At 34.9% G+C, this 26,852-nt stretch overlaps 1 protein-coding gene across 3 annotated transcripts in view; it reads left to right on the top strand.

Moving 5' to 3' along the window:
* LOC118182077 (kyphoscoliosis peptidase-like) overlaps nucleotides 1-26,852 on the top strand; it is a 139,120-nt gene that overhangs the window by 29,276 nt on the left and 82,992 nt on the right. For 2 of the 3 annotated variants that reach the window (XM_085808512.1, XM_035351358.2), the window contains exons 3-5: nucleotides 12,408-12,578; nucleotides 14,674-14,832; nucleotides 19,235-19,498. In XM_085808512.1, the coding sequence (XP_085664638.1) occupies nucleotides 12,408-12,578; nucleotides 14,674-14,832; nucleotides 19,235-19,498 (594 nt within the window). The remainder of the gene's footprint in view (nucleotides 1-12,407; nucleotides 12,579-14,673; nucleotides 14,833-19,234; nucleotides 19,499-26,852) is intronic. The other variant, XM_085808511.1, reaches the window with a different exon arrangement.

The following is a 26,852-nucleotide window of genomic DNA, read 5'->3' as shown; positions in this document are numbered from 1 at the left end:
GAAATACGAAAGTTTAAAATATAAATCTGCTTAATTTCTCCAATTAAATGTTGAAGAACTAAATAAGGAAATTAAAGTTATTTCTAATGCAGGTTCTGCAACTAAACTGGTCTTAGAAGCTTCCTATATTTCCAGTCCTCACATCGTGAAGAGTGAGCCACCCCATTGCATAGGAGACCTTAATACTTCCAGTTAACAAAAGGTACAGTTAAAACAACGTTTAGTGGCACAATAGCTAAGAAAATTGACTTAATACTACTCTTAAACCATACATTGACACACCGGATCAATGACGTGACGAATAAACTAAAATCTTGAACTTATCAATATAAAAAAAGTCTATTTAATTTACTTTAGATAGGGAAGACAATAGACATTTGAAATGGTACGCAGTTGATGATTTGGTATGTCAGGTATGAGTTTAACAATGATATTCATGAAGATATGTTATTTTTGAATAAATAGAGAGTAAAATTTTATAATCTTCAAAACTTTCTGTATCGAAATTGGCAGGTTGCCGCGCAAGCCACTGGTGTAAAGATGACATAAAATGCCACATTTCCATATCTTATCAAAGATTTATGAATGTCAAAAATTACTGAAACTAAACGGTTTCTTTTGAAAAAGGTTTCACGAATGAAGGTTTCTAAAAGCAGCATATTTCCTGTAGCTGTTTTACCTTTACGATAACTACACTAATATGGCTAGATTGCATTTTTTTCAAGAAATATACTAGACGGCGATTTACCATTTTTTGCAAATACAGTGCGTAAGTGCGATGAACTGATAGTTCAATAGATATTTCGAATCGTTTTCTGGCTTAGCTATAGGAATGACAACCGTTTTCTTCCCTGTATTTAGAAAAGTACTTTTTTATTTATTTTTTTTTATTCTACTCTCGATAGAAAAGAATGAGAAGGGTAATCAATGACTTACAAGATAGAAGTTTCACATTTCATAGCTCACACCATCTATACCCGGGCTTGACCTATGGATAATAAAGCTTTCCTTAATTCAGGCAAAGTAAAATAGTAGTTGTAAGACTCAGAATTGATAGTGTGGATCGCAATGGGAAATCGGTCAGAGCACTGCTTGACAAAGAGAATTGCCGATTGATAGTTCCTGCCACTAGAAACGGCAGCTAATAGTTTTCACAATTTCTTTTGTGCGCTAATCACTCGTTCATCCTTTTCCATAACTGAAAGTGAGTGATCAATAAACCTTCCATGCGCTATTCTAACTCTCATCCATACTCCTTTACTTGGTGTAGAAGTTGTTATTCCAGACATATAAGGATGTTCATGAATATCTTTGGCTCTTTCTCCTTACTCTTTCTAACATTTTAACTATTTTTTAACATTTCTAACATTTTGCTGTTTTTAAAGTTATAAAGTTTGAAAAAGTATGGTATCTATAAAAGTTCCCCAAGATTTTCTCTGTCCCAGTAGATTATTTTGGAGTTCGCTGTTCGACCGCGGTTTGGAATATTTTGCAAACCTAATTGATGTCTTAGGAATAGAATTTTGAATTGTTTGAAGAATTTCAACGGTAACGACTTTTACTACCAGGCACATTGTCCTCCATTTCTTTTGTGATCATAGCATGAACAGAAAAGGATCACAGTCAGCTTGTTCAAATAGAAATTTTGCTGCTCATAAAATTGGATACATACACTTCTTGTGCTATAGAAAAAAGAATGGAGAAGTTATCATTGTTCAGATATTCATTCCAAATTAAACTGAAAAGGATGGAAGGTGGATGGGGAACAAATGGCTATATCAAATGTGTCAAATGTCCTCTTTTGTCGGTAAAAGTAGGTTTGTTCGCTTTTATTAAAGAGAGAAAGATAATGAACATGAATCATTCGCTCTATCTGTCGCCCATGTGAACTAGGATCGCTCCTTCCCCAGTTAAGATTGTGGCCATGAAAATCGCCTAAAAGCACGAAATAGACATACAGCTGCTCTATAAGATTATCCAAATGTTGTTATCAGTTTGTACCTTTCGTGACAAGTGCATAGAGCATATCGTAATTAAAGTTTCCACATTTATCTACATAGGCTTGAAGAGGTTTTCAAAATGGAACTGTATTTAGCGGGTAATCCAATGAAGAAAAATTAGCTACACCTCCTGAAATTATGTTATTAATGACATTGCAGAATGCTCTGGTCTTAGGAGAATTTCCTGCACAGTCAAAGCTTACCGAATAGTGAATATTGACTAGTTCTGTATAGTATCATTCTGTATAGTTCTGTATATTATCAAGACCATGATAGAAACCACGGTAATTAGGGAAATGAAGATGACCATCAAGAGTGTTTGGATTTTTCGTGTTTCTTCTTAATCTGTCGGGAATCGAAATAATTTGAAACATTGAGGCAGTCTTCTGTTTCCATATTATCTGAGTCTAGTGGCTTTGAAGACATATTTGTTGCAGTGCTGTTTCTAAAACTCCTAGATTTTTCGAAGTTTTCTTTTGTCTGAGAGGGTAGTACTAGCTGTTTTTCTCAGGATTTCATTATTATTTGGTTCTTGTTTTGGCAATGTAATTTTACAAATACTATACATCGTTTGTGTAGCCATTGTTTTAGTTGATTTATTAGCGCTGTCTTAAGAGATGTTTGGCCATGGCTCTTTGTTCTGTACAGTTGCTCTGGCTTTTACATAATATAAATTTTTACTTATATTATGCAAAAGCCAGAGGAACTGTTACTTTGCTAGTTTTTTTGTCTCATATTTCCGCTTGGGCATGAGCGTGAAAAAGCTGGGCTTCCACACTTGCAGTTAACATTTTATTGGCTTAGCGGTACAACTATTACTGTCATAGCCAAACAAGAACAGCATCGAGCGCATGTGAGATTGGTACGACAGGCTACTTTAGAGTGACCAGAACGCTAGTATTGATAGCATCACATAAGGTTGGGTATATATGGTCTTACGAGAAGAATTAGTTACCTGGTCTTAATACTAGTTTGCAGATCAGGCATGCTGAAGAGCCGTAGAACGTGTTTCGTATTAAATCAACTGACTCCTTATGTATCTTGATCCTCTTAGCAATACAGACTTTCTGTTCTGCAAGTTCTTTAACGAATTCGTTCGTCTGAAACGGAAAGGAGATTGAATTCGGAAATAACCCCTAGGGAAAAAATTTAAAGACTCATGGTATGAAACAGAGAAGTAAGTCCAAGAAGAAACGTTGATTGTTTTGATCATATTGTTTCTATCAGTAAATCCCCAGATCTTAATCGTTTCATGTGTTTGAGTTCGCCTACACAAGAATTTATCTACATGTGGATGAGAAAAGGGAACATCTTTTATTGTTCACCAAAAGAACTTTTAATTATAATAAATCGTGGACTGTTAAGTTTATTAGCATTTGGCATTCGACGTAATTTTTCATTTACATTGACATTTGCAATCATTTTTATTTCTTTTTTTTGGGGGGGGAAGAAGATATTCGTTTTGAAAGTATAAGTTGAATTAGAAAGGGTCATATTTAAAAGTTAAAAAAAAATTTGGACTCCGCGGCCCCACCGACCATGGAGTCCAAGATGGAAAAGCAAATTCCTGCGCGAGGGGTAACCAGTCCTGTACGCAAATTGAAGTCCCCCAGTCGGCTTTCTAGGAAGCTTATCTCTTAGCCACTGATCCAAGGACTAGTAACCAGCCGATTGTTACTAACGGGGACAGCGAAGTGCCTCCCGTTTCCTTCTGAAGCAAACGCTAAGGCAGTTTATCAAGAACAGTACCTCGCTCCTGAACTACCATGACCCTCCTTTTCAGCCTTACAGGTCTCAACGTGGTTAGGCAAACGCTTTAGCGGTTTTCTTTCCATGATAAATTGAAGACAGAGGTATGTAACATCTCACTTTGGGGTGAGCATAGATGCGGACAAGCAAGGGAAAATGTCATCAGTGATGAAGGGGAAAGATAGTGGGTGTGCTAAAAGAAATAAGGGAAGATATTTTTTAAAAGCAAGTTTTTTTCAGGTCTCACTAAATATCATTACATCAGGCAAAAAATAAAGAATTTCTTGCCTGATTTTTTCCCCTCCCCCTAATTTCGCGCCTTAAGAGAAAATAATGAATTTTCAACTTAAGTAATTCGTAATTATTAAATACACTTAACACTAGTCTTAAACGTATTTAATAAATTTTGAGTAAACTGAAATTAGAAGAAGGAAATTTCTCTGCATTCAGAAAGCAGGTAAATTATTATTAGAATCATGCTTTTCGTGTATTTTCATGTATACATTACTGTTTCACAATACAGGAACCTCATTTCACATTTTTCGGTAAAAATTCCGTTTGAGAGGAAAAAACTTTCATTATTGCTTCCATCATGCATCGGTTTTTGCGACTTGTGACTATGATTTTTGATGGAAAAAGCTGAGAAGTAACTGTTACTTTTATATGTTATTCATATGATCTTTAACTGTAATCATGAAGTCATTCCTAAGTAACAAGAAATATCCATGCTAAATTCACTAAATGAACCTCTAAAAAAAGTGTTAATCGGCTTCTACTGAACTCTAGAAAAAAGTTTATCAGAGGGAAAATAGCAATTAAAAAGGATTATGGCAGTGTCTATGCCTTAGGGGCCTTCGTGTAGGGATATCTACTGAAAACTGTCTACTATTCATATAATATTTGCCAATACGTTTATGCATCCAATCCGTTCAATGGGATTCAGACTCACCAAATGCAGTAGAGTATGCATATAAAATATTTTTTAAAGTATATAGTTTCTTAAAATAAATGTCGAATAGAAAAATTTGAAATAAGTTCAAATAAAGTTCGGTATTTGAAGTTCGACTATAAGAAAATTTAAGTTTTTGTTTTTTGGTCAATCGTATGCAATTATTTTCTGAAAAGTTGGGTAAGAATTACATACCTCTATTTCCGTTGGGCTTTTAAGCCTAAGAAAAATTTATGATTTTGTTATATCTTAGCTAAAATAGAGTTCTTTGCAAGGTAGAACATTGAAGAACTATATAGTGACAAATCACTGAGTTCTTGTAGCGTAAGTAACAACTCCGCATTAGGGTTAAATTAACCTTTATTCCAACACAAAATGCATTAACAGATGGCCCCTTTCGAGCGTACAAGAAGCCTCCACTTGGGCTTTAACTCAAAATAGAAAATATAAAACTAATCTAATGCTAAATAAAATTAACCAGCCAAAGCTGCACAGAATCAAACTCGTGGAGTTTGTTCTTAATTTAGGATAACCGGCGCAGGCTAGCAGACACATATTAAGCACGGCCGTAGAGTAGCAAGTTTAAACTTGGCCACAACTTCGCCGAAAGGCTGACACGCCCTACTTCTGAAGTGATCCTGACTTCAGCTTAAATACCCGTTTCTTCCTTATTTGCATAAAACGTAATCTTGAAAACTCATTCCGGCAGGGAAACGTAGGTGAGAAACTAGAAGGTTAAGGAAATCTTGTTCCAAAATAAAAATAACTAAGAAAAAATTAAAGTAAAACCCTACAATTTGTCTAGAAATATGTGTTCATAACCTGCAATTTGGGCGGGATAGCTGAACTTTCTCTGTGACACAACTGAATTACTAAATCATGAAGTCATTAAATCATGAAATTAATTACTTCCTCGTCTTCAGGGACAACCAAAGTATTATTTTCACCTTAACAAGTAGCATTAATCTATTTAAAGAAAAAAATAATGAATGCGAAAATTCAGAAAAAGAAAATTTTAATGTTTATTTTATTGTAGAATGCACATGAATCCATTACGAAAAAAATAAAATTTATTAGCTAATTTAAGCTGTCCTCCATCCAGTCTCTTATTTCAGTGTATCTGGGTTATTGTGGCGAAATATTTAATTTAAAAGCTTCAAAAATAACTAGAAAAGGGTGTAAACCTTAAATACTTAAAATTTTTCCTTAAATTTTTCATTTAAAAAACTGCATTTTCAGCTATACTAATTGAAAAATATAAAATAAGACTATTTAAATAGTGGGAAAATATGATAAAAATAATTTGAATTGGAATCATCATTGAGATTCTAAATAAGAAATATGATAAAATTTATAAAAATCTAAGAAGCGAAATACTGCCCCAGAATCTTTTGTAATTCTTTATCATTTTAACAATATTGTATTTTTAGAATAGAATTTTAGAATAATACAATTTTTCTATATTCCATTCTCTATAAAACTGAATACAAAGTAAGTTAGATGTTTAATCGGCCTCCCACATCCTCTACAGCAGGAGTCGACAACTTGGCGCCCGCCGCCCCGTCCAATGCGCCAGCGCTAAATTAATCTGCTCTGTGTGCAATTTTGCGATTTTGGATTTATGTTTATATAACGCATATTAAAATTATATATTTTACATCTAAGCGTCAAACAGCCACTTTACTTCATCGCCGCCGCCGCTTTTTGATGCAATCGCTAATACGTGCGCGCGTGTAGAAAGACTTAGCGGGTGCAAAACAAGATAACTGTCTACTTTGTCTGTCTATGACAATTTTGATTAATTCGTAAACATACTCCGAATTTCCGACTTTTATCGGGAAGTTAAATCAATAATTATAAGGTATGTATTGTTTATTTACTGTATCCTTGCTTTCTTGTTAGATTTGTTTACTTTCTCTCTAATCATCCAGGATGTTTTCTTACAGAGATTTGCTTAAAAACTGATAACTGTAACAACCCACGAAGAACAAAGCTAAGCGAGTACTCATATTATTTTAATGAAGAATGGGAGCACCAGATTTATTTTATAATTCATAAAGACAAATATATTTGCTTATTATGCAACAGAAGTGTAGCAAAGAAAAGTAACCTTGAGAGGCATTTTAAAGCCGTCCATCCGAAGTTTGACTCACAGTATCCTGAACTTTCTGAACTTCAAAGAAATAAAATTTTATCATTAAAGTCACTGATTTCGAAGCAAAAATCTACTTTTATCAAACCGTTGGAAATATCAAAAGCAGCAACAATCGCGTCGATTAAAGTTTCGGATATACTTGCTAAGAAAAACCATATACGGATGGAGCAATAATAAAAGAAGCGATGTTGGAATCTGCAGACTTACTTTTTGCAGATTTTAAAAATAAAAAAGAAATTGTTTAGGCTATAAATGCAGTGCAGCTGTCAGCTAAAACTGTTAAAAGAAGAACTGAAACAATCGCAGGCCACTTACAAGGGGGCATCCCCTACTCGTTATCACCGATTTCGCTCAAATTTATAGGACATGCATGGCTTGGCTAGAAATGATAGTACTCAAAGTGGGAACTTCAGATGGCTAAACGTTTAGAAAATAGAAATGTTGACGTGGCTCTCGCACCGTATAAGCCATTTACGCTAGCCAAGCAGCGGTTTGCCAAGCAGCGGTTGGCGTAGAGGTAAGAGCTCGGACTAGTAATTCGATGATCGTGGGATTGACTCTCCGTGTGAAGACATTTTTCTTTCTTTTTCTCAATTTTTATATTATTCCTTTTACAATTAATCAAAGAGGTGAATAATTTATTTATTTATACCCAAAAGCATAGAAAGGATAAAAAATTGGGATTTGGGCTTTTCAACAAGGGATTGTAATTAAAGCGCATGCGAAAAGACTTTGTACATACATGAAAATTCAAAACTTTACTCGTTGACATTCGATAATTTACATGTGTCGAGATGATATTTATCGTAGAAACAGTGGAAACAATAATTATTTCTGCATCTAAGCACACGTTATAAACGCCGCATTTTTACAACCATATCGTTGTTTAACCGTCTCCATAGAAAAACATACTTCATTACTTTCATAAAGCATTCTCTCTCATCGCAAAGTTTAGAAACGAACCGCGCGTAACATAACATGTTACCGAATATTGGCGCGGATAATTGATGATGAACAATCGAATGTATTTTTATGCTGTCTTCTCGGGAAGTTATTTCTTTCTCTTGCTCGATCAGATAAGATCAATTTTGTATTTTTTAATAAAGTTTTTAACTTGACGATAAAAATATATGTAGCAGGATTGCCAGTGGCCAGTGGAATACATTTAGAAGGAATTATTTTGATGCTACGCGTTCTTCCAAGATGAAGAGCATCTCCCAAGATGAAGAACATCTTGGAAGAGTTCGTCGTATAATTGGGGATTTGTTTGTCCTCCTCACGAATCAATCAGCAGAAGAAATTTATTGTCTTGTACGTACGGCTTCATCACATCCATTAAAAATTTTGTGTACAACGCTGTTGTAAGTTTTCCAGATTTTGAAGAAGTGATGACGACATTCTTGTATTTTGCTGCGTATTCATTCATCGTTTTTTGAATCTTCGGTCCAAAAGAGCCAGCATTCTCTTGTAAGCATAGGTAAACTTTTGGCAATAGCTTTTCGGAAAGGCTCATAGCATATTGCGCTGTATATAAGTGGATTATTTTGTTCATATCCTTTCTTTTTACTAAAACCGTTTTAACCCTTAAATGTTCCAGGATTAGGTTATACGTCGACTGGTGCTGGCAACCTGGAAAGAGAATATAATGTACGTATGTAAATTTATTATACGCGCCGTTAAACGGAGTACTTCATTTGAGGTACACAAATAAGAATTCTTTACTTACCTGTTTGATGAGTGATGATAACAAAATCCTTGTCGTATAGAGCTCGAGTTTGAAGTCGGAACTTATCTGCCGCAGCAAGGATCTCCTCTTGTGTAGCTGTCTCTTTTTCCGACACAAATCTTATAATTTTCCTCTGACGAATCTTATGCCTTTATTTAAAGTCCATGACCCACGATTCGGAGGCTTTGAATTCCAACTCTGGAAACTGACTGGCAGCAGCGAGTGCTCAAGGTTGCATGTTCCTTGTGGTGATTTGCTGGTTACAACATCGCGCTTCTACGAAGCGAACATATGTCCACGAATCAATTGTATTGTATTTATCCTTTCGAGTTTCACCGTTTTTAATATGTTCCCAATTTTCAAATCTCGCATATGCTTCAAGTGAGATACTCCTTTCGTTTGCAAACTTTTTAAACTCCACTTTGGATGCGCTTTGGCAAGATTAACCACCATTATTTTGTAGTCGAGTGGAATGTAATCTGGATCCTCTTTCATTTTTTCATCGGGTTCATACTCATCACTTGACGACCATCTGGCACCCTCCAACATTTGATAATCTTCTTCTCGGTCGATTTCTTCGTGCCAGATCAACTCTTCGCCGCATATAAACTGATACTCCAATAAAACTTCCACTACTTTCTCGTGTATTTTATTTCCCATTTGAATGTGTTCTTCGGAACTTTCTGATGAAATTAGATTTTCTTCGGTCAAAAGATGTAAACTATAATACATCACCGTCTTCAGTTGTTGCTTCGACGCTTTGCTGTGGATGCTATCGTCTGGCTCCTATTCTTTTTCCGTCGACGTATCAATAGTTTCACTTTTGTCCGAAATTTTTGATTTCTCCAGAATACTTTCCTTACAATTTTATTTCACAAAAATTTCGATATCTTCCAGAATATTCTCACAATATTCTCGCCCAATTCAAGTTATTTGGCCAAGAGCTAACAAACGAATGAGCTTCCTAAACGTCGACCCTAACGGTCAGGGACACCTTTTTTCTACGTGCGCCAAGAATCTATTGTTCGTGTACAGTCGCCAGAAGCAACCTTCAGGTGAAAACGAATCTGATTGTGAAACGACTATTTATGTTTATGGCACATTCCCTAAGAAGGGTGAAATAGCCAATAAAGGAGACAGAAGAATTCCCGTTTGAACACGTCGGGAATGTTTACAACTTAGCCATATGGAGTTCCTACTTCGGGTACTTTCATTTCTAGCAAAGCCCTGCATGTTCTATAAATTTGAGCGAAATCGGTGAGGAAGAGTATGGAATGCTACCTTGTTAGATACTCAGTTGATAAAAGATATGAACAAATGTGCATTTTTTTCCCTTACAATTAGACGAATCGAAAGATACAACCCAATTTGCAATAAGTATCAAGATGATTTCTGACGAAAGAAGAGTTTCCAAAACTCCTACCTCTTAAACAGCGCACACGAGGAAAGGATTTATTTTGTACAATAAAAGCGTTTTAGATATCCGCTAAAATACCGACTGGCAAATTACCTTCTATAAAAACTGACGGTGCGCAAAACCATGACAGGAAAGAATATTTGATTCATTGCTTTATGACAACAAGATCCTTTTTTCCACAAAAATTTATAACATATCACTGCATTATTCACCAGCAATCATTGTGTGCAAAAATCATTGAATTTTAAGATGTTGTTCCCTTCATCTTAACAATATGGAAAACTTAGAAATATTAAGCTTACAAAATTATGTTATTTTAAAATCTAATGAAACTGATAAGACATTTTGAAGTTTGGTAAGCAGAAATCCGTACCGTATTTTGAAGTCATGTTAGGTAAAGATTAATATTTTGCTCAAGTACCTATAATTTTGAAACATTATCTTTGAATATGATTTATTTGAAGTATCGTTCAAAACTTACTGATTCGCACTTAGATGATTACGTAAGAGCATGCAACTCAAATTATATTGTTGGTTATAATAAGTTAGCGGATGAATTACAAACACAAATTTCCCATTGATATATCAAAAAAATTTATTTAATGAGCATAAATTATAAGTAACTGTTATTTAGTTCAATAAAGTTATATCTTTTAAACAAAACTGGTTTGTAATATGACGATTGATGTTTGATTATGAAACTTGAGTGGGTGGCTCTCGCTGAGAATTTTAAATTTTATTTTGTACCTTCGATGCCCTCGACAAAAGTTGCTGACCCGTGCTCTAGAGCATGAAGACCTCCAAGCTCATGAGTCCTCGTGACTTCGGGATCGTGACCCCCCGTCTTACCAAGAATGTGAAGGACTAAGGTACCTTGGGATTTCCCTACTCGTACTCACAGAGTGAGCCCTCCGCAGAAAAAGTTCTAGTAAAGGAAATCTCATGTTTTGAACTTAATCAATAAAGCGTTTCAAGTAATATTAAAACCTTTTTCAGACTAAAAATTCTTAAGCATTCAAAACTAAAATAAGAACCTTATTTAATTGTCATCCGCGTCGATTTCTTAAGCTAGATTTTGCCGTGGAAATGCCTATTTTTGAAGTATAATCTGCTTAATGCGTACTTGTAGTATAATCTGCTTCTTTGGAGATTATAACTCTTCTGTTTAACCATTCTTACAGTTCTGCCTACCTAACATTGTTTTACGCAGAAGTATCCCTGTTTTGTGAGTTATCGTTCTGAACCAATTTCAGACTCAGATTATGACTAAATAACACTTTATTTACCCAGTTCTAGTGAATTAAAACTAAACTAAAAATAATATAACACGAAATACCGTCTATAAGTTAGCCACAATGACATAACAAAATTAGAAGCTACGTGCCTCGTTGAGAATTACAATATTCAAAAACAAGCCGGAACAACATGGCCTCCGATAAATAAACTAGCACTAAATTTTACCCAAGGGCATTACTCTACACGCGGCGTTCAATCGAACAGCTCAGTTACTGTTAACCCGTCTAACTTTTAAGCTCTCGCTTGCATTTAATTTGCATAAACGTCTAGTCTGAGTGAATGTATATGAAGAAGATGATAGGATAGTGTCTGTCTTAAGCTTAGTAAAGTTTAAATATAATTGTCACAAGATAAATTTGTTTTGAAATTTTGATTTTTGAAAAAAAAAAAAAAAAAAGGTTTCCGATTTCTTTTACTTAACTTTCAAATACCGTACATTAAGGAGACTGCTGTTCATTTTTGCATAGTAAAAATATTTTAATCTTATGTAACTATGATTCTTGACTATGCTTTGCTTATAACATAGCGTAGTAAGCGGATTTCTGAAGATGTTATTAGTATTGTGATTGAGGTTATTTTTTCCTTTCCTTCGGGTTGGGAGGTGTTTTTATCTTTTGTGCTATTAAACGTAATAACACGAACCATATTTTTTAACTTGAATTAGGGTAATTTTTAGAATTCCTGACATGAAATTTCATTATTAACTTTTAAATTACAAATAAATTTAATTAAAAAATATGTTATAAATTTAATTTGAAAGTAATATATAAATTTTGCGTATTATTTTTAATTTACATTTATTCATATTTTTAAGTTACAAATAATTATAATTATTTATGTATATTTATAATGATTTACTTATTTATAATTATATATATATATATATATATATATATATATTTGTTTAAAATTATTCATACAATAGTAACTATTTCTATTTATTTATAAATTATTTAAATAAATTTATAACCTTTAATAATGAATTATTCAATTTATATATGAATAGAATTTTAAAATATTTTTTGTAAACTAAGTTCGAGTATTTTTTGGAATTAATGAACTAAAATTTGATGTTTAAGTTTATCGACAGATTACTGAAAGTTTAAGTGTTTCAGGTAGGGCAAGCTCCTGTCTTAGCAGACAAGAATACGCAAACAGATGCCGTGCACTTTACAGAGGAAGATCTGGAGACATTGCTAGAGGATGATGCGGAAGAGCCAGAGATCACAGATGTGGAAACTCAAACGAATCCCACTTCACATCATGGAGGAGGGGATAATGTTAAAGTGAGATATTTCTCTACTCTCCTCATTCCTTTTTAAATAAAGATAAATTATCCTAACTCCTCCTATCCGTAATTAGAAATATCCGATTCTCTGATTTTTCTCTCTAGGTCAAGTAAAATTAAGTTGGTTATACATTTATTTACGTGTTTTTAATTATTTTAAACATCATGTTTGCTCATAAACAAGACTCCCTTTTTTTGCTATATTTTTGTTCTAAATTTTTGTAGGTTCTTATAATCCGGTATTTTCATAAATTAAATATGAGAATGAGAGGAAGGAGTTTACTTATTATACTGCAGATAATAATTATGTCGTTTAAATTGCAAATAAACCACACATGTAATTACCGTGTATAATAACTATCTGAAAACCTCTAATCATAATAGCCATCTCTAGTTTTGCTGTTTCAGTTTAAAGCTACTTCCATTGTGCTGGTAACTGGTCAGCCTGAAAATAAATAAGTAATAATGCATCATTGGTTTTCCCTATTATTTTTCCATAGTAAAATATTGTACTTCGCATGGTAGACTGCATTTCATTCTAATCAAAAATAAATGAATTTGAATAAGATTCATGGTCTAGTCAAATATTCACCTATTAATATTTCTTAAACTTTATTTTAAAATGTAACAAGAGTCTTATATTCGAGGAGTCTTGTTTTCGACATATTAAGTGATAATATAGTACATATTTCAGAATTAGTTCAAACCTGAATCTGTTGTGTGCAGCTTGCACACAACGTATTCGATTGATTTAAAAATATTACACTAAAAATACATTCATTGTTTAATTTTTCTGTAAATAAGATTATGTGTTTAGTTTCTAAAGCCTGAGTAAATAAATATTAATTCCATTATTTTTGTCATTTTAAATTCCCGTAATAATAAAACTGGTTATCTGTTTAGGCGAACAAAAATATTTTATTTAAAATTTTTATCAATTTTTTTAAATTTTGTTTCACGAAAATAACTTTTTAAGTATTGTAGCTGTATCTTTGCTAAAGTAATATGTAAAAATGAAAAGTAAAGTTTTTCTGCTTGCAATTAAAAGAAATTAGTCAATTGTAATTTCCGTGTTCAAATATACATCATGTTTTGCGTTCCGTGTGCTTATGTACACCGAGTTCACAGAGTTCTGTGTTCATATATGCATCGCAATCGCAACTTATAGCCCGGCCTTTATTTTTGGAACAGTTGGTCACAGACATGTACTTCCAGTTACACAAATGTTTTAAATGATGAAATAATTAATGCTTTGGAATTCTTAAATTTTAAACATAAATTTTGTAAAAATTAAGAAATCTGACATTTAATACGTTCTCCCCCCAGTACCTATGCTTATATTAAAGAAATTTTGATGCTCGTTATAAAATATAAAATGCTAAAAGTGTGACTTCCATATAAAAGAAAAATTAACAAAGATATTTAAAGTTTGTGGTTTTTAAGTACTTAGTCACAGAAAATCGAATTTATCCCCCTTCTTGAGTGGTGACTTAAAAAAAAAAAACAAGTTACAATAAACCGAGGCTCTTTTTATCTCTGTTTAAAGACATTTCATAATATTTCTTAAAGATTTACTAATAATAATTTGTAACAATTTTTCATTTACAATTTTTTACAATCAATAACTGCTTGATGGTTGATTATGCAACGAAATGATTAAACCATTTATCGAGGCACTTTAACTGGTCAGACAAGGTTTCGCAAAATGTGCTACCTTACAAAGTGTAATTTGTTAAATTTGGGGCACTTTTTTAAAATTGTACAGTGAATTCTATTTTTGGTTTGCTGTGTATTTTTAGGACTGGAAGTTTTATGGTTCATATTGTAGTACAGTTAGATTTAGCATTTTATTAAAGGCAATGCATTTTTTCTTTAAAAAAGGGCAAATAGTTTTAATCATTTTCGTCCAATAGACTTTTATCTGTTAGACTAAATTTTATTGAGACAGTCCTTAAATTTTCTTTGTTAGTTCTTCACTTTATATTTTCATTTATTTAATTTTTATAATATGTCGATATTATTCTGAGCTTTCTCTTCAACGAATCTAGTCATCGATTGTAAACCTATTTATGTACTTTTATTCTGAATTTTAGAGTGTTCTTATGCAAACGGACAACGAGAAAAGCGGAAGCGTGAAATTTTATCAAAAGAGACAGTTAATTGAAGCCCAAGAGATCAATATAATTACTATCGACATTGGAGTACAAGCTGTGAAACCTCTCAGTGATCACTGCACGCAGGTAAACTTCTCGGTACGAAATTATTAGCACTTCGAACATGGCAATAATATGTGTAACAATATATAAAATAACAAAAACTTTGAATTTGGTAATGACATAGTAATGTTATAATGTAACATAATTACAGAAGGAAGTGTCATTTTCCTTCTGAAAAGAGAATATAATGTTTCCCTCTTGAAAACTAATGGATTCTTCTGTAGTAACATTATATAAGCAGATTTAATATCAATGCATGCATTCGGTCTATTTTATTTGCACCTTTTAAGTATCTTCTCTGTGAATTGAATCTTTAAATTACAGGGTGAGTAAGAAATATGGCTACTTTACTATTTATATTGTGTTGTGTATCGCATCGTGTGTCATCACCGTATTATGGCTACGGGAAGTTAAGCAGAGACATTAGGAAGTCAGATTAAGAAAGCAATACAGAACAGTATCAACCAGACTCAATTTGGAATTCGTAGGACTTGGTACTTCAATGGAATTTGCAGGAATATGCTGCATATTTCTACTGAGACCTGTGTCTCGACGAATGGCTAATAATAGGCTGTATAATAGTGTCTGCTTTTGGTGCAAAATTAATCGAAAGTCTATATCTGCTCCTGTTCAACGAAAAAAACGTTTGTGTGGAGCTGGATAGAAAATGTCTGGCGAAAGATGATTTTGTTCTAATGACTCACATTCCGAATCCTAATATGGAAATCAGTGCGCAGAACTGAGTAACATTAAGTATTCAACAGCTGTACAAGTGTTTTCATTTTCTAGCCGTGGATACAGCTTCTAGCAAGATCTAACAGGGCTCCTTTTATGGCTTTCTAACAGCGATTCGCTAAAATGAAATCCAAATTTTGAATTGGATGCCGGTTGACTCGATCTCAATCCTATCGAGGATCTATGACGTCCTCAAAAAAAGAGCTGCGAGAATGCTAGGTCACAAAGAAAAGATCTGCAGGGCGTTTACCCAAAACACTTGGGCCAATATAATAGAGCAAGGTTTTAAGCGTCTACATTGCCTAAGAGACTTGCTGCAAAAATTTGCAGCGCGTAAATTTATTCCATCATAGTTTGAGAGAAGTATTGTTTATAGGCAGGTATCTATATTTTTGTAAAAATGCATTGTTTCGTGTGTGTTTGTCTATGGCTGTATGTCAGCCGTAGCTTAAGGGATATTTTGTTAATTAAATAACTTTCCTTTTAAACTCTAACAAGCCTTATTTTCCATCCCTAACGATTACTACGCATGAAATATGAATAAATTTACTGTCACAGGAAAGGTATTTTTTTTTCATTATCGCTTTAGACACTTATAAATGGATTTTAATATTTTCTTCTTGACATTTTAGAAATTTGTGAAAATTGGAAACCAACAGACACTTTTCTCCATTGATGTTATTTGAAAAACGTTTCAGCTGGAGTTGAAATTAACTAAGCAGGAAATAAATTTTTCTATGCCAAAAATTACAAATTGTAATAGATATGCAAAACATTGCACAAAATTTTGTTCCATGTTAAAATATTAACATTCATATTATCATAATAATCAATAAAAGCGATTAAATTAAAATTTTCTAATTTAATTTTTTATGCTAAATTATTTTGTCAATCTTAACCTAACTAAGCTTTTAAACACAACGAGTATGAGTTTTATCATTTGAAATTATCGCAACAACTCTAGCAAAGTAGAAGAATGAATTAAATAAAATCTTTACCAAAGTAAATTCAACGGCAGCCATGCCACTTACGAACCATAATCCACCCTCGAAAGTTCTCATTTATCTTCATCCTTTAATATTTATAGAAACAAAGCTAGTAGGAAACATAGTTTGAGCGTGCACGTTATAGTAACATCAAGGTTAGTAATAGCCACCTAAGATTCTAAGTAAACAATCTTAAATAATTAATGATAAAAATAAATACTCTCATGCAATTAATACGTTCTGTCACAAAATAAATATACGCACCCAGAAGGAAACGAACTACTATCACAAAACTTAATATGCATGTTGTGTATGAGGAGATAAACAAATGATTACAAATTCAGAACAAAAGATCGTTTCATCAAGAAGTTACGGCATGAAAAGGTTAGAAATCAGTAAAACGTGTAGCCACCTCTGAAAGCTATACAAGCCGAAACACGGCGTTTCACCGAATCAAGTAGTTCACCTATGACCCCCCTGCGGAAGGCCACGCCATAAACTTCGCAATTGGGCAATTAATTCACCAATATTCCTGGACGGTTGCAGTTGCCTTCCAAACATGTCCCGAACGTGCTCTATGGGCGAGAGATATGGGGACCTAGCAGACCATAGGAGTACATCATAATCCTTGATGAAAATCTTGGGAGAGTTGTGAAGTATGTGGATCAGCGTTGTCGTGCTGATAAATGACATCTGGAAGACTTGATAGCATAGGCAGTACAATCGGCGTTAAATATCGTCCACGTTATTGCGAGCCGTCATAGCACCTTGAAGGACGATTAGAAGTGATCGTGTCTCCCAACAAATCCGCTCCCCACACTATCACATCTTATATAATCGCCGTATGCAGCTCGAAAACAAATGCCGGATAGGACCGCTGGCCTGGTGGCCTCCAAACGAGTATGCGTTGATTATCAGCATTGGGACTGTATCGGGACTTATCGCTGAATATCACATGCCTCCTCTCGGTCACACTCCAGCTTGCCCGGAGTTATGCAAAAGTCCAGTCGACACTGCTTATGATGTGGGGTCAGTGGTAAACGTCTTAATGGACTCGGCAGCATATACCAGCGTCGGCCAGTCGTCTCCGAATGGTTTCCCTTGATACCACTGGAAACCTGGGAGGTGATAAATGGCGTCGAATCGATGCTACGACGTTGTTGGTGCGGAAGTGGCCGCTTTTATGATTCCTCGATCCGCGCTCATTTGTATTACTAGGACGCACTGACGCTCCGCGACGGTAAACTATCCCTTTCTTCATCCATTGTCGCCAACACCGAGGAACTGTATCGCTCCGACCGAGATGGCGGCCGATACGCCTGTTCGACCAACCTTTCCTCCCCCGGGGGTTGACTCAGAGAATTCTGGGAAGAGCTGCTAGGATCTGTACCTAGGCAGTCTCAACCACGGGGGGTATACAAACAGTCTTCACAGGACTAGAACCCGAGTATTGTACTTAGGTTGGTTCAGGCTTGGCAGGGACCGTACTGGTACTGTCGTGTCTGTTCCTCTTGTGGAGTCTTGTTCCTGTCTGTTCCTGTTGTGGAGCGAAATAGTAGATTTCATCGACCTTCTCGATGGGGGTTCAGCCCTCATAGTTCCAGTGACGGGGACTGACGGAGTAAGGTAAGGCACCGAAACAAATTTATTCGATTCCGAGGGAGTGGTGCCCCGAGGCAAAGATGACAGAGCGTCGCTTTTTTGTATTAAGTTTCAACGTTTTTTCCCTTGCTGAGACTACGTATGTATAAAGCCGGGCACGGACTGTGGGGTCTGCGCCGCCACTGAGGGGTCCCTACAAAGCCCGGATACCAAATTTCGAAAGGAAAATCCAGGACGAGGGTCCTGGCTTTGGCGACCTGTTCGACCAACCTGTTTCTCTGAGCGTACAATAGGCTTCTTCTCCAAGCCCGACAACTGTTCGTACTGCCGCCTGTTACTTCTCGTAAGTACTCCTAGTACGACTACTCGTGCCCTACGGCACAAGTAGTCGTACTTTTAAAATCTCCCAACTACGCATCTCATATACGCATAGCGCGCTTGCCCTTGTCTCATTGGCGTCGAAATTTAAATCATTTGCATATCTCTTACCAGACTACATTCCTGCCGAGTTTCGTGATTGTGGCTCGATTTCTTCTGAGTGCATATATTTTTTATAACAGAGTATATATTGAACATACAGTATTTTATACTTGCCAAGTCTTAATATAATTAAACTGACACAGACTAACTACTAAACCTTATTTAAATTTATAATGGTATATACTGCTAATGGAAACTACCTAGGAAAATACAAGGTAGACTAATAGCCAAAATTATTCAAATCTGTAATCGTATATGCTGCTAATAGATTATGTCCATGAAAAGTAAGATAGGCATACGAACTACTTGAGCTTTTAATCTAACATATTGCTAACATTACATACTATTTAATTCTTGAATGTATACATATGAGCTTGCTGCAAATAACATTTTTGTTACATTTTCGAGATATTAATGTTATTATTATATTGATACTATAATTCATAGTTATTACTATTATTAGTATATTGATACTATTAACTCATGATTATTACTATTATTACTATATTACAGCTGAAGTAAAAGAAACATATTATAATCAGTTTATAACTTAATCTAGTTTGCCATCTTCGACAAAAACTTTAATTCTTTGTATCTAATATATTTAATTACCGAGTTTTCTAAATATTCCACAGACCTACCGCATCTCTCTAATGGAATTTGAAAGCGCTGGTTGGAGGCTTGACTATACATCAAAGTCTGGGAAAAAATTAGGTATTATGGCCAATAAGAGACTGTCCAAAATGGCCGACTTTGAATCTCAGACAGATCCTGTAACAAGAGCTCTAGCAGCCAATGCTGCTGGTATCGAATCAAACGTATTTTCCTCTATGGACAGCATATCACCTATTGCTCATATTCATAAAGAGCTCAGCAGCACGGGCCTCAAGACATCTCAAGTAAGTCGTTTTGACAACTACTGTTTATTACATGTTCTTGAGCAGTTATTATGAATACTAATTTATGCAATTTAAAATGATTCAAAAATATGCAATTTAGCTAATGAGAAAACGGATCTACGGCCACATACTATTACTACAGCTTATTAACTGTAACTAATATTAGAGCAGGGATCGCCCAGACGGGAAAGGGGTAAGTGACTCTGACTGCCGTAACGAAGGGTCCCGGTTCGAATCCTGAAGAAGGTATGAATGTAAATTTTCTGTGCCTTCCTTAGAAGGCAACGTATTAGGTGCCTCCATATTAAAGTGATCACTGCTTTCGGCCTTGGTAGTGACCACGCCTATAATGGCTAGTGCCCATCATTGGGAAAAAATATTAGGGCAGGAACAACTTTAGTAATTTCCGAGATTATTTTCATAAATTTTAGGAGATTTTTCTGATAACAGATTTTTCGTCGAATTTCAGAATCTGATATCGAAATAAGAGTCAAAATTAAAAATGTGTAGCAAAAACTGTTATTTTTAATTTTGACTGTTATTTTGGTATCAGATTGGTTCTCAGATTATGTTTACATTTAAATACCTTTTCAATTATTTACTTAACAGTTTCCGCAAAAATACACGGAAAAGTAATCCTATTCAAAGATTCAAACTAGAAATTTTAATTAGCTTAAGTTTCGATGTATTTCTGGAATAAGAGAAAAATTCGCCCGTAGCAGCCAATCAATGCCGGGAGATAATTTCCATGACTTTTAAAAATATAAATTAATGAAGAAAATCCGTGCACATATGACGTAATGTATAAAGGTACCAGAAATTAATCTCCTTTCCCCACAATGTTAATAAAGAATCTTAACAGCGAAAGTTTTCACGAAATAGTCTAAATTCCAGGCCAGGACAATTTCTCGAATCTTCACTCTTATTCGCGTTCGCCTTGAGAATACTTTTTGGCTCCGCATTACAATGACTGCCCTACTAATAATTATAGGATTTAATTTGCGATAAAATGAATTGTATCGCCTTTACCATACTAAGCGCTGTCGTCTGCCAATTTAATTAGTTGATAGTTGGAAGCAGATATATGTACTACTGGCCCTTACCGGGAAATTTAGGTGTGTTGCCCTTCGATTGCCACTTTTAGTGAGTTTTTTCAAGGAGCAATACTCTTTATTATTAGTGTAAGTAAATTTTTAAGTCTAAATAATTTATAATATTATGAGGTACTTACATTTTTGACAACGCAATGTTTCTGAGGTTATGTTAGATTAAGTTACTATCATTCTAAGGGAGAATGGAATAAACTTTTAGGGAAACTGGCTCTTTTCAACGTTAAATATGGGGAAAACAATGAAACCATGCAGCAAGCCCGCTCGCCAGAATTTGAACTCGGTTGGAACTGATAGTTTTCAGAACTCTTATCACTCAGCCATTATACTAAAGGAAAACAAGAAGCAACTATATTCTTTATTCATTGGAAACTAATATAGGGACAGGTAATCTAATATTGACTAATGGTGGGTTAGATAAGAGAGTTCCTTATAAATTATTAATGCACTAATGAAACAATATCACCTTAAAGGATTCAAAAACGAATTTTAACTCTGCTATCAGTATTCCTTAATTGCTGAAGCTGAAGCCAGTCAAACATTTATAAAAATTGAAATGTTTAACCCTTTGTAGCTGCACCTTGCGTTGCAATATTCTCTGGTTTCCATCTATATTCTGTCATAGTCGTCGTGAAACACATTCAAGTCGTGTCGGAGCCGAAACCTCCCAGAATATTTGCTTGCATAATTTAGAAGAATGTATTCGTTTTAGATGGAGGATTTAATAGTAATTATAGCTTATTATTTATAAAAAGCAATTTAAATTATGTACTTTGGGAAATTATAGCTGCCTCTCAACTCTTCTGCTGGTCACTTTACACTAAACATACCATTGACTAAAGCGCAGACTCAAAGTAACAGGACGGTTTCTCCAAGCGTAAAGCAAATACGAAGCAGTTTCCCTTAGTTTTCCATCTTTCTTAGGTTTGACTTAATCAGTTAACCATCCAACCTTTCCAAAAAGAAAATTTTCTATAATTATCGTTTCAAATAGATATCTTAAATGTTTATCTTTTGAATTATGCTCTTTATAAGTAAGGAGGAACTAGTTAGATCATCTTGAGATATTTTGCATGTCATATTTATTTGTATATACTGCAAGATATAAATATTAATAAATTATCCATCAGGGAAGGTTTTTTTCTCTTCAAAAGAACATTTGTCTGTTTCTCAATACATAAAAATTTATGCTTAGTCTCACGAATCTTCCGTCATTCTTAGTAGAACCCGAAATCTGTTATAGAGAACACTAGTAAGACTCCGATAATAAGTGACCTCATGAAACACTCTACGGTATGAAAATTTTGCCTGAAATCACTTTACCGACCCTAGTTACTAACCTTTGGGTTGCATTTTTCTTTTGCTTTATTTAGATTACGGCAAAGCACACTAGGGCTATCTGCCTAAGGGGAGTCATGAATTCGCGGAGGAATTTCTAAGGGAAACTGACTCGTATACATGCTACACATGGGGAAAACCACGAAAACGCTTATGCAGCCAGCCCATTCACGGGATTCAAACCTTGAACCAAACTACCAGTGTTCAGCAATTTTACCCCTCGGCCGCTGGTGGGCACTAACCTTTGGGATAAGTAAAATAAAATTCTGGCTCAAATCATTTTCCATACCTTTGATAATTTCGTCGGTATACTGGCTTACAGCAGGAGATATTTTCCCCTGCTCTTACCAGTACTTTAGAGATTCCCGTTTAGAGCCTGACCTTTGTGAAATCCGCAGTTAAATATATCCTCTAGATGAGGTGAATTTGTTGGGAAAGAAGTTTTGGGCACTTTGTTTCTTGAAAGCAGACCGGAGGCTTGGTAGCTAGTCAGGTGAGTTCCTCTCACGAATCCTGAGATATGGGTTCATTTGCAAACTATATACAACGACGACTCAAAATGTACAAAAAATTACGTTCCATATAAAGACGAGAAAGAGTCTTTCAGTCGTAAATTTGAAGAAACACAATTTTCTGCAGAAAATTGTCAGCAGAGAAGTATTGTGTTGTCATTGGTTATCGTGGTCACATGGATTTGAGTGAAGTAAATGAGCAGTATAAGGTCTAATAAGAATATCCTCCTCCATAATCTCATAGGTCAGGATGTCAGCGAAGTTTGCGGGATTGTTCGTTATTGATTCTAATGAAGAAATTTTCATTCATCCTGGTGATGAATTTTTTAATGGATACCATCTTCAGATCTGAATGCAGGCTTCTATTGCGAATGAAATAAGGAGCATTTGTAATGATCCTTAGGGCTTTGTTTTGGAGAACTTGAAGTTTTTTAATGCCCTTATCGCCGGCGTTGACCCAGGCTGGGGGAGCATGTGTAACAAATAGGCCGAGAGGTATAATCTTCTCTTCAGATTTAATGTGAGTCTATCACTTTTGAGCATCGGGGAAAAGCCTGATCATCATACTAGTATAAGCCTTTCCACACGCGTTAATCGTGTGGGTTGGAAGAGGTGAAGTCCTTATTTAGGGTAACTCCCAAATAATTAGCAGCATTGACTCTAGGAACCTGAGTTCCGAAGAACGTTAGTTCTTTCTTAACAGCGTCTCTTTTGAGGAATTTTCTGATTAAGAGAATTTTTGACTTATCGAGTTGGATGCTAATTTTCCACTTGCTACACCAGCGCTCGATGATAGGGACTTTTTCCTGAATTTTTGACCAGTGCATGATTTGGATTCATGAAATTCGAAATTATCGCGGTAACATCCGCGTAGCAGGCAATTAGTGAGTTTATATCCTCATTAAAAATTAGGGAAATCATTCACATAGAGGATATAAAATATTGTTCCCCAGATTGACCCTCGGGGAATTCCTGCTAAGATATTTTTCACACTGGAAAGTGCTTTCCTGTTTCTAACCGTGAAGCTACAATTTTCTAAAAAAAGATTTGATCATCAGTATCAGATGTCTACGTACGTCTAATTCGATTAGCTTGTATACAAGACCCGGATGCCAGACCACGTCTAGCATAAGGACAGCGACACTGATTCTATTATATATAGCACAGCCGATGAATTCAGTAAGACGAACAAGCTGAGAGCTCGTAGAAAGTTCTTTACGAAAGCTATGCTGATGGTCAGCGAGGCATTGAAAATCACTTTTTGTTCTTTTGTAAATTAATCTTTTCGGAATCTTGCTTAACGATAACAGGCTAATGGGCTTGTAGTTTGCAGGGTTGTCATGCGATTTCCTGGGTTTTTGAATCATGAAACTTTACGCATGCTTCCAGGCATAAGGAAAATAATGACTGTGTCAGCACGCATTGAGAATACTCGTTAACTAAGAGATGATCTTGAAAGGAATCTCCAGTATAAGGTCATTAATTTCATCACACCCCAGTGAAGATACCTAATAATGCTATTCACCTCGTGCGGGGAAGCGACGTTTGTAATATTCAACATACTGGGCGAATTAAGTCAATTTCAAATAAATTCCTTGACCTCTTGGTCCGAACCACAATCTCATGGGAAGGTGTTAGGGCTGAAGTGATGAGAGAGATATTCAGCAAAATTTTCAGATTTTTCTTCGTCCGTATAGATGAAGGCATTAACACTTCTTATGGGATTGCTGCAGGAACTGGTGCGTTGCAGCGATTTAACGTACCTCCAGATGGATCCACCATCAAGGTTAACTTTCTCAATCTCGTCATTCCATGTACTAGTCGTATGTGATTGAATTAAATGCTTAATACGTCGATTAAGCCTATTGATCTCTGTTTTGAGCGCCGGATCCCATGTATGATTGAAAACCTTCCGCAGCCGATTTCTGGAGGTCATCATTTCTCTGATAATAAGTGGGAGCTGATGTTAAAACTGATTACGGTCCACATTTCTAGAAGCTTGTGTACTGGCATTTTTGAGAAAGTCAGTAAACTTCTCTACAGCGCAATCTATATTCATGTTACTTTTCAGTTCCAAGATTGAATGTGGAACTCGTTAGCGGATTGTGGTAAAGGTCCCACTCCGTAACATGCATTGGAGGTGTATCGTTTGGGATGCACACTCCAAGATAGGCTAATATCGGCACATGATCTGAGGACAAATCATTTATTACCGACAATGCCATTGGCACATTCGATGTTAAGTTAAAGAAGTCCAGGATACCTTGCCTTCTGTTTATCATATTAGGCCGATATGTGGGTTTGTTTGGAACGTGAATATATACTGGATGATTAGTGATAAATTCGAGCACAACCTGACCGTTAATGTTAGTTGTATTGCAACCTCAATCGCTGTGCTTCGCGTTGAGGTCGCCTCCTATTATAATGGGAACGTGCTTATCAAACAAATCTTTCAGATCACTGGCAGTTAAATCTGTTGTCAAGTTTGTTGTAAACAGCGCGTAACGTGACTGGGCCATGTTTAGGCAGTTTAACTACCGTTTTAATGGCCTCATATCCATTGGAATAATTGGAGCTCTTAAAACAAAAGTTCTTTTCACATAAATTATTGCTCCACCATCGCGGTGAGGAAGCCTATCGCAGCAATAGATGGAGTAGTTGACAAGCTTAATACGATGTTTAGGAGTAGCATGGGTTTCTGACACAAAGGAAATGTCTACATCATGCTTTTCCATACCCCATTAACCTTTGGAACATACATAGAATCAAGATAGTAAGATTTTGTCTCAACTCTAGCCCCATTACCATAAACGAATACCAATTGGATGTGTGACAGTAGGATTCGTGTATGTTCATGTATGCTTTAGATTAAAATGACTAATAGCGTACCGTGTCCTGTTCAATGTTCAACCCTTGTTTTTAGTCCCCAATGATCTGCCTTGAATAACTTTTTGGTGTGTTAATATTGGTGTTAACTCGTCAAGCGCTCTGTGTCAAAACTAAAAAAAAACTAAAATATTTTGACTAAATATTGAAATATGAATAAAATATGAAAATATTTTAGTTTTGATATCAAAACTAAAATATTTTGACTGCTTATTGATTTCTCTCCGATTGTTTTTGATTACTTTCATTTTCGAAAATATTGCTTGTAAAAGTAGACATTGATCAGATCAGTGCTACCAGGCCACATTCATTTTTTTTTCTCTTCTCCTTTCTGAATCATACTGACCATAATGCTGATGTTGCTGCTAACGCTGGAAATAATAACTAAAGTAGGCAATTCATACTTGAAACTCATTCATTCAAAATATGTTAAAACTAACATCAGAACATTTCGCAGAATACAGATCATAAAAAATATATCATCATCATCATCATCCTAATAATAATAATAATAATAAAGCTTAAAACAGCTTATTGATTTCATTATTAGAATAGTAAAATTCACAATTTTTAAATATTAAAAAACGACATATTACCTGTTTTCCAAAATAAAACTATTAGGTTTCCATATTAAATTGCTTTACGAATCTTTGTCATTCTCAGCTTCAAAGCAAAGAAAAATTAAACTAAATATTTTGATATTTTCCAGTGTTTACAAGTATTGAGTTACCAATTTTGTGTGCTAACGATTCGCAAAAACTTTGCGAATAAAGCTAGAATAGGAAAATATTGAACTAAAAATTTTGAACCTTTTTTACTGTTCCAAAGAGTAACAGTTTTAAAAGCTGAATCATTCGGATACTTTAATCATTCGGATCATTCAGATACTTTAATCCACTTACATCCCAAATATGAACAGTAAAGAGAATATCAAAAAAAATATTAGCAGCACTTTAACACTGCAAAAGTAAACATTGATCAGCTGAGTGCATCCACGGCACACAATTTTTTTCTCTTCGTCTTTTCTGTGTAAGTTATTTAATAACCTATGTTTCTCTCTCTACTATGGCGGGCAATAAATATTTTTCCAAAAATGACGTACATCAGTTATAAATAGTTCCCAAGTGAACTTTAGGCTTTGTTTAGAAACTGCCAGCGTAAAACCAATTCCTGATTTTTTTCCCTCTTATAGCGCCATACAATTTTCTTTAAAAGCATGTGTTCTGCAGCTTGATATTTCCAGCGAGAAAGCATACTTTTGTCACCAACTCATTTCGATAGTAGCAACATTTTTTTAAATAAAAGAAATGTACGTCTTTGGTTAGTTATTTCAATAAAGAATAAAATAGAGTTGATGTTGTTGTCATGTCCATATTACTTAAAATAAAAATTGGCAGGGCCTACTCCAAAGAGAGGTTGGACTTCTTATTTTAAAGTTCCAGTTTCCACTAGAAGTAAAATGAATCTGAATTTATTTCCTTAGAAGTCCCTTATCGAGATTCATTTGCT

Source organism: Stegodyphus dumicola, chromosome X1 (assembly GCF_044657685.1).
Source record: "Stegodyphus dumicola isolate Sdum_Otavi_A_Nest chromosome X1, ASM4465768v1".
NCBI lineage: Eukaryota > Metazoa > Arthropoda > Arachnida > Araneae > Eresidae > Stegodyphus > Stegodyphus dumicola.
Note: the sequence above shows the minus strand (reverse complement) of the source record. Positions and strands in the feature narration are given on the sequence as shown.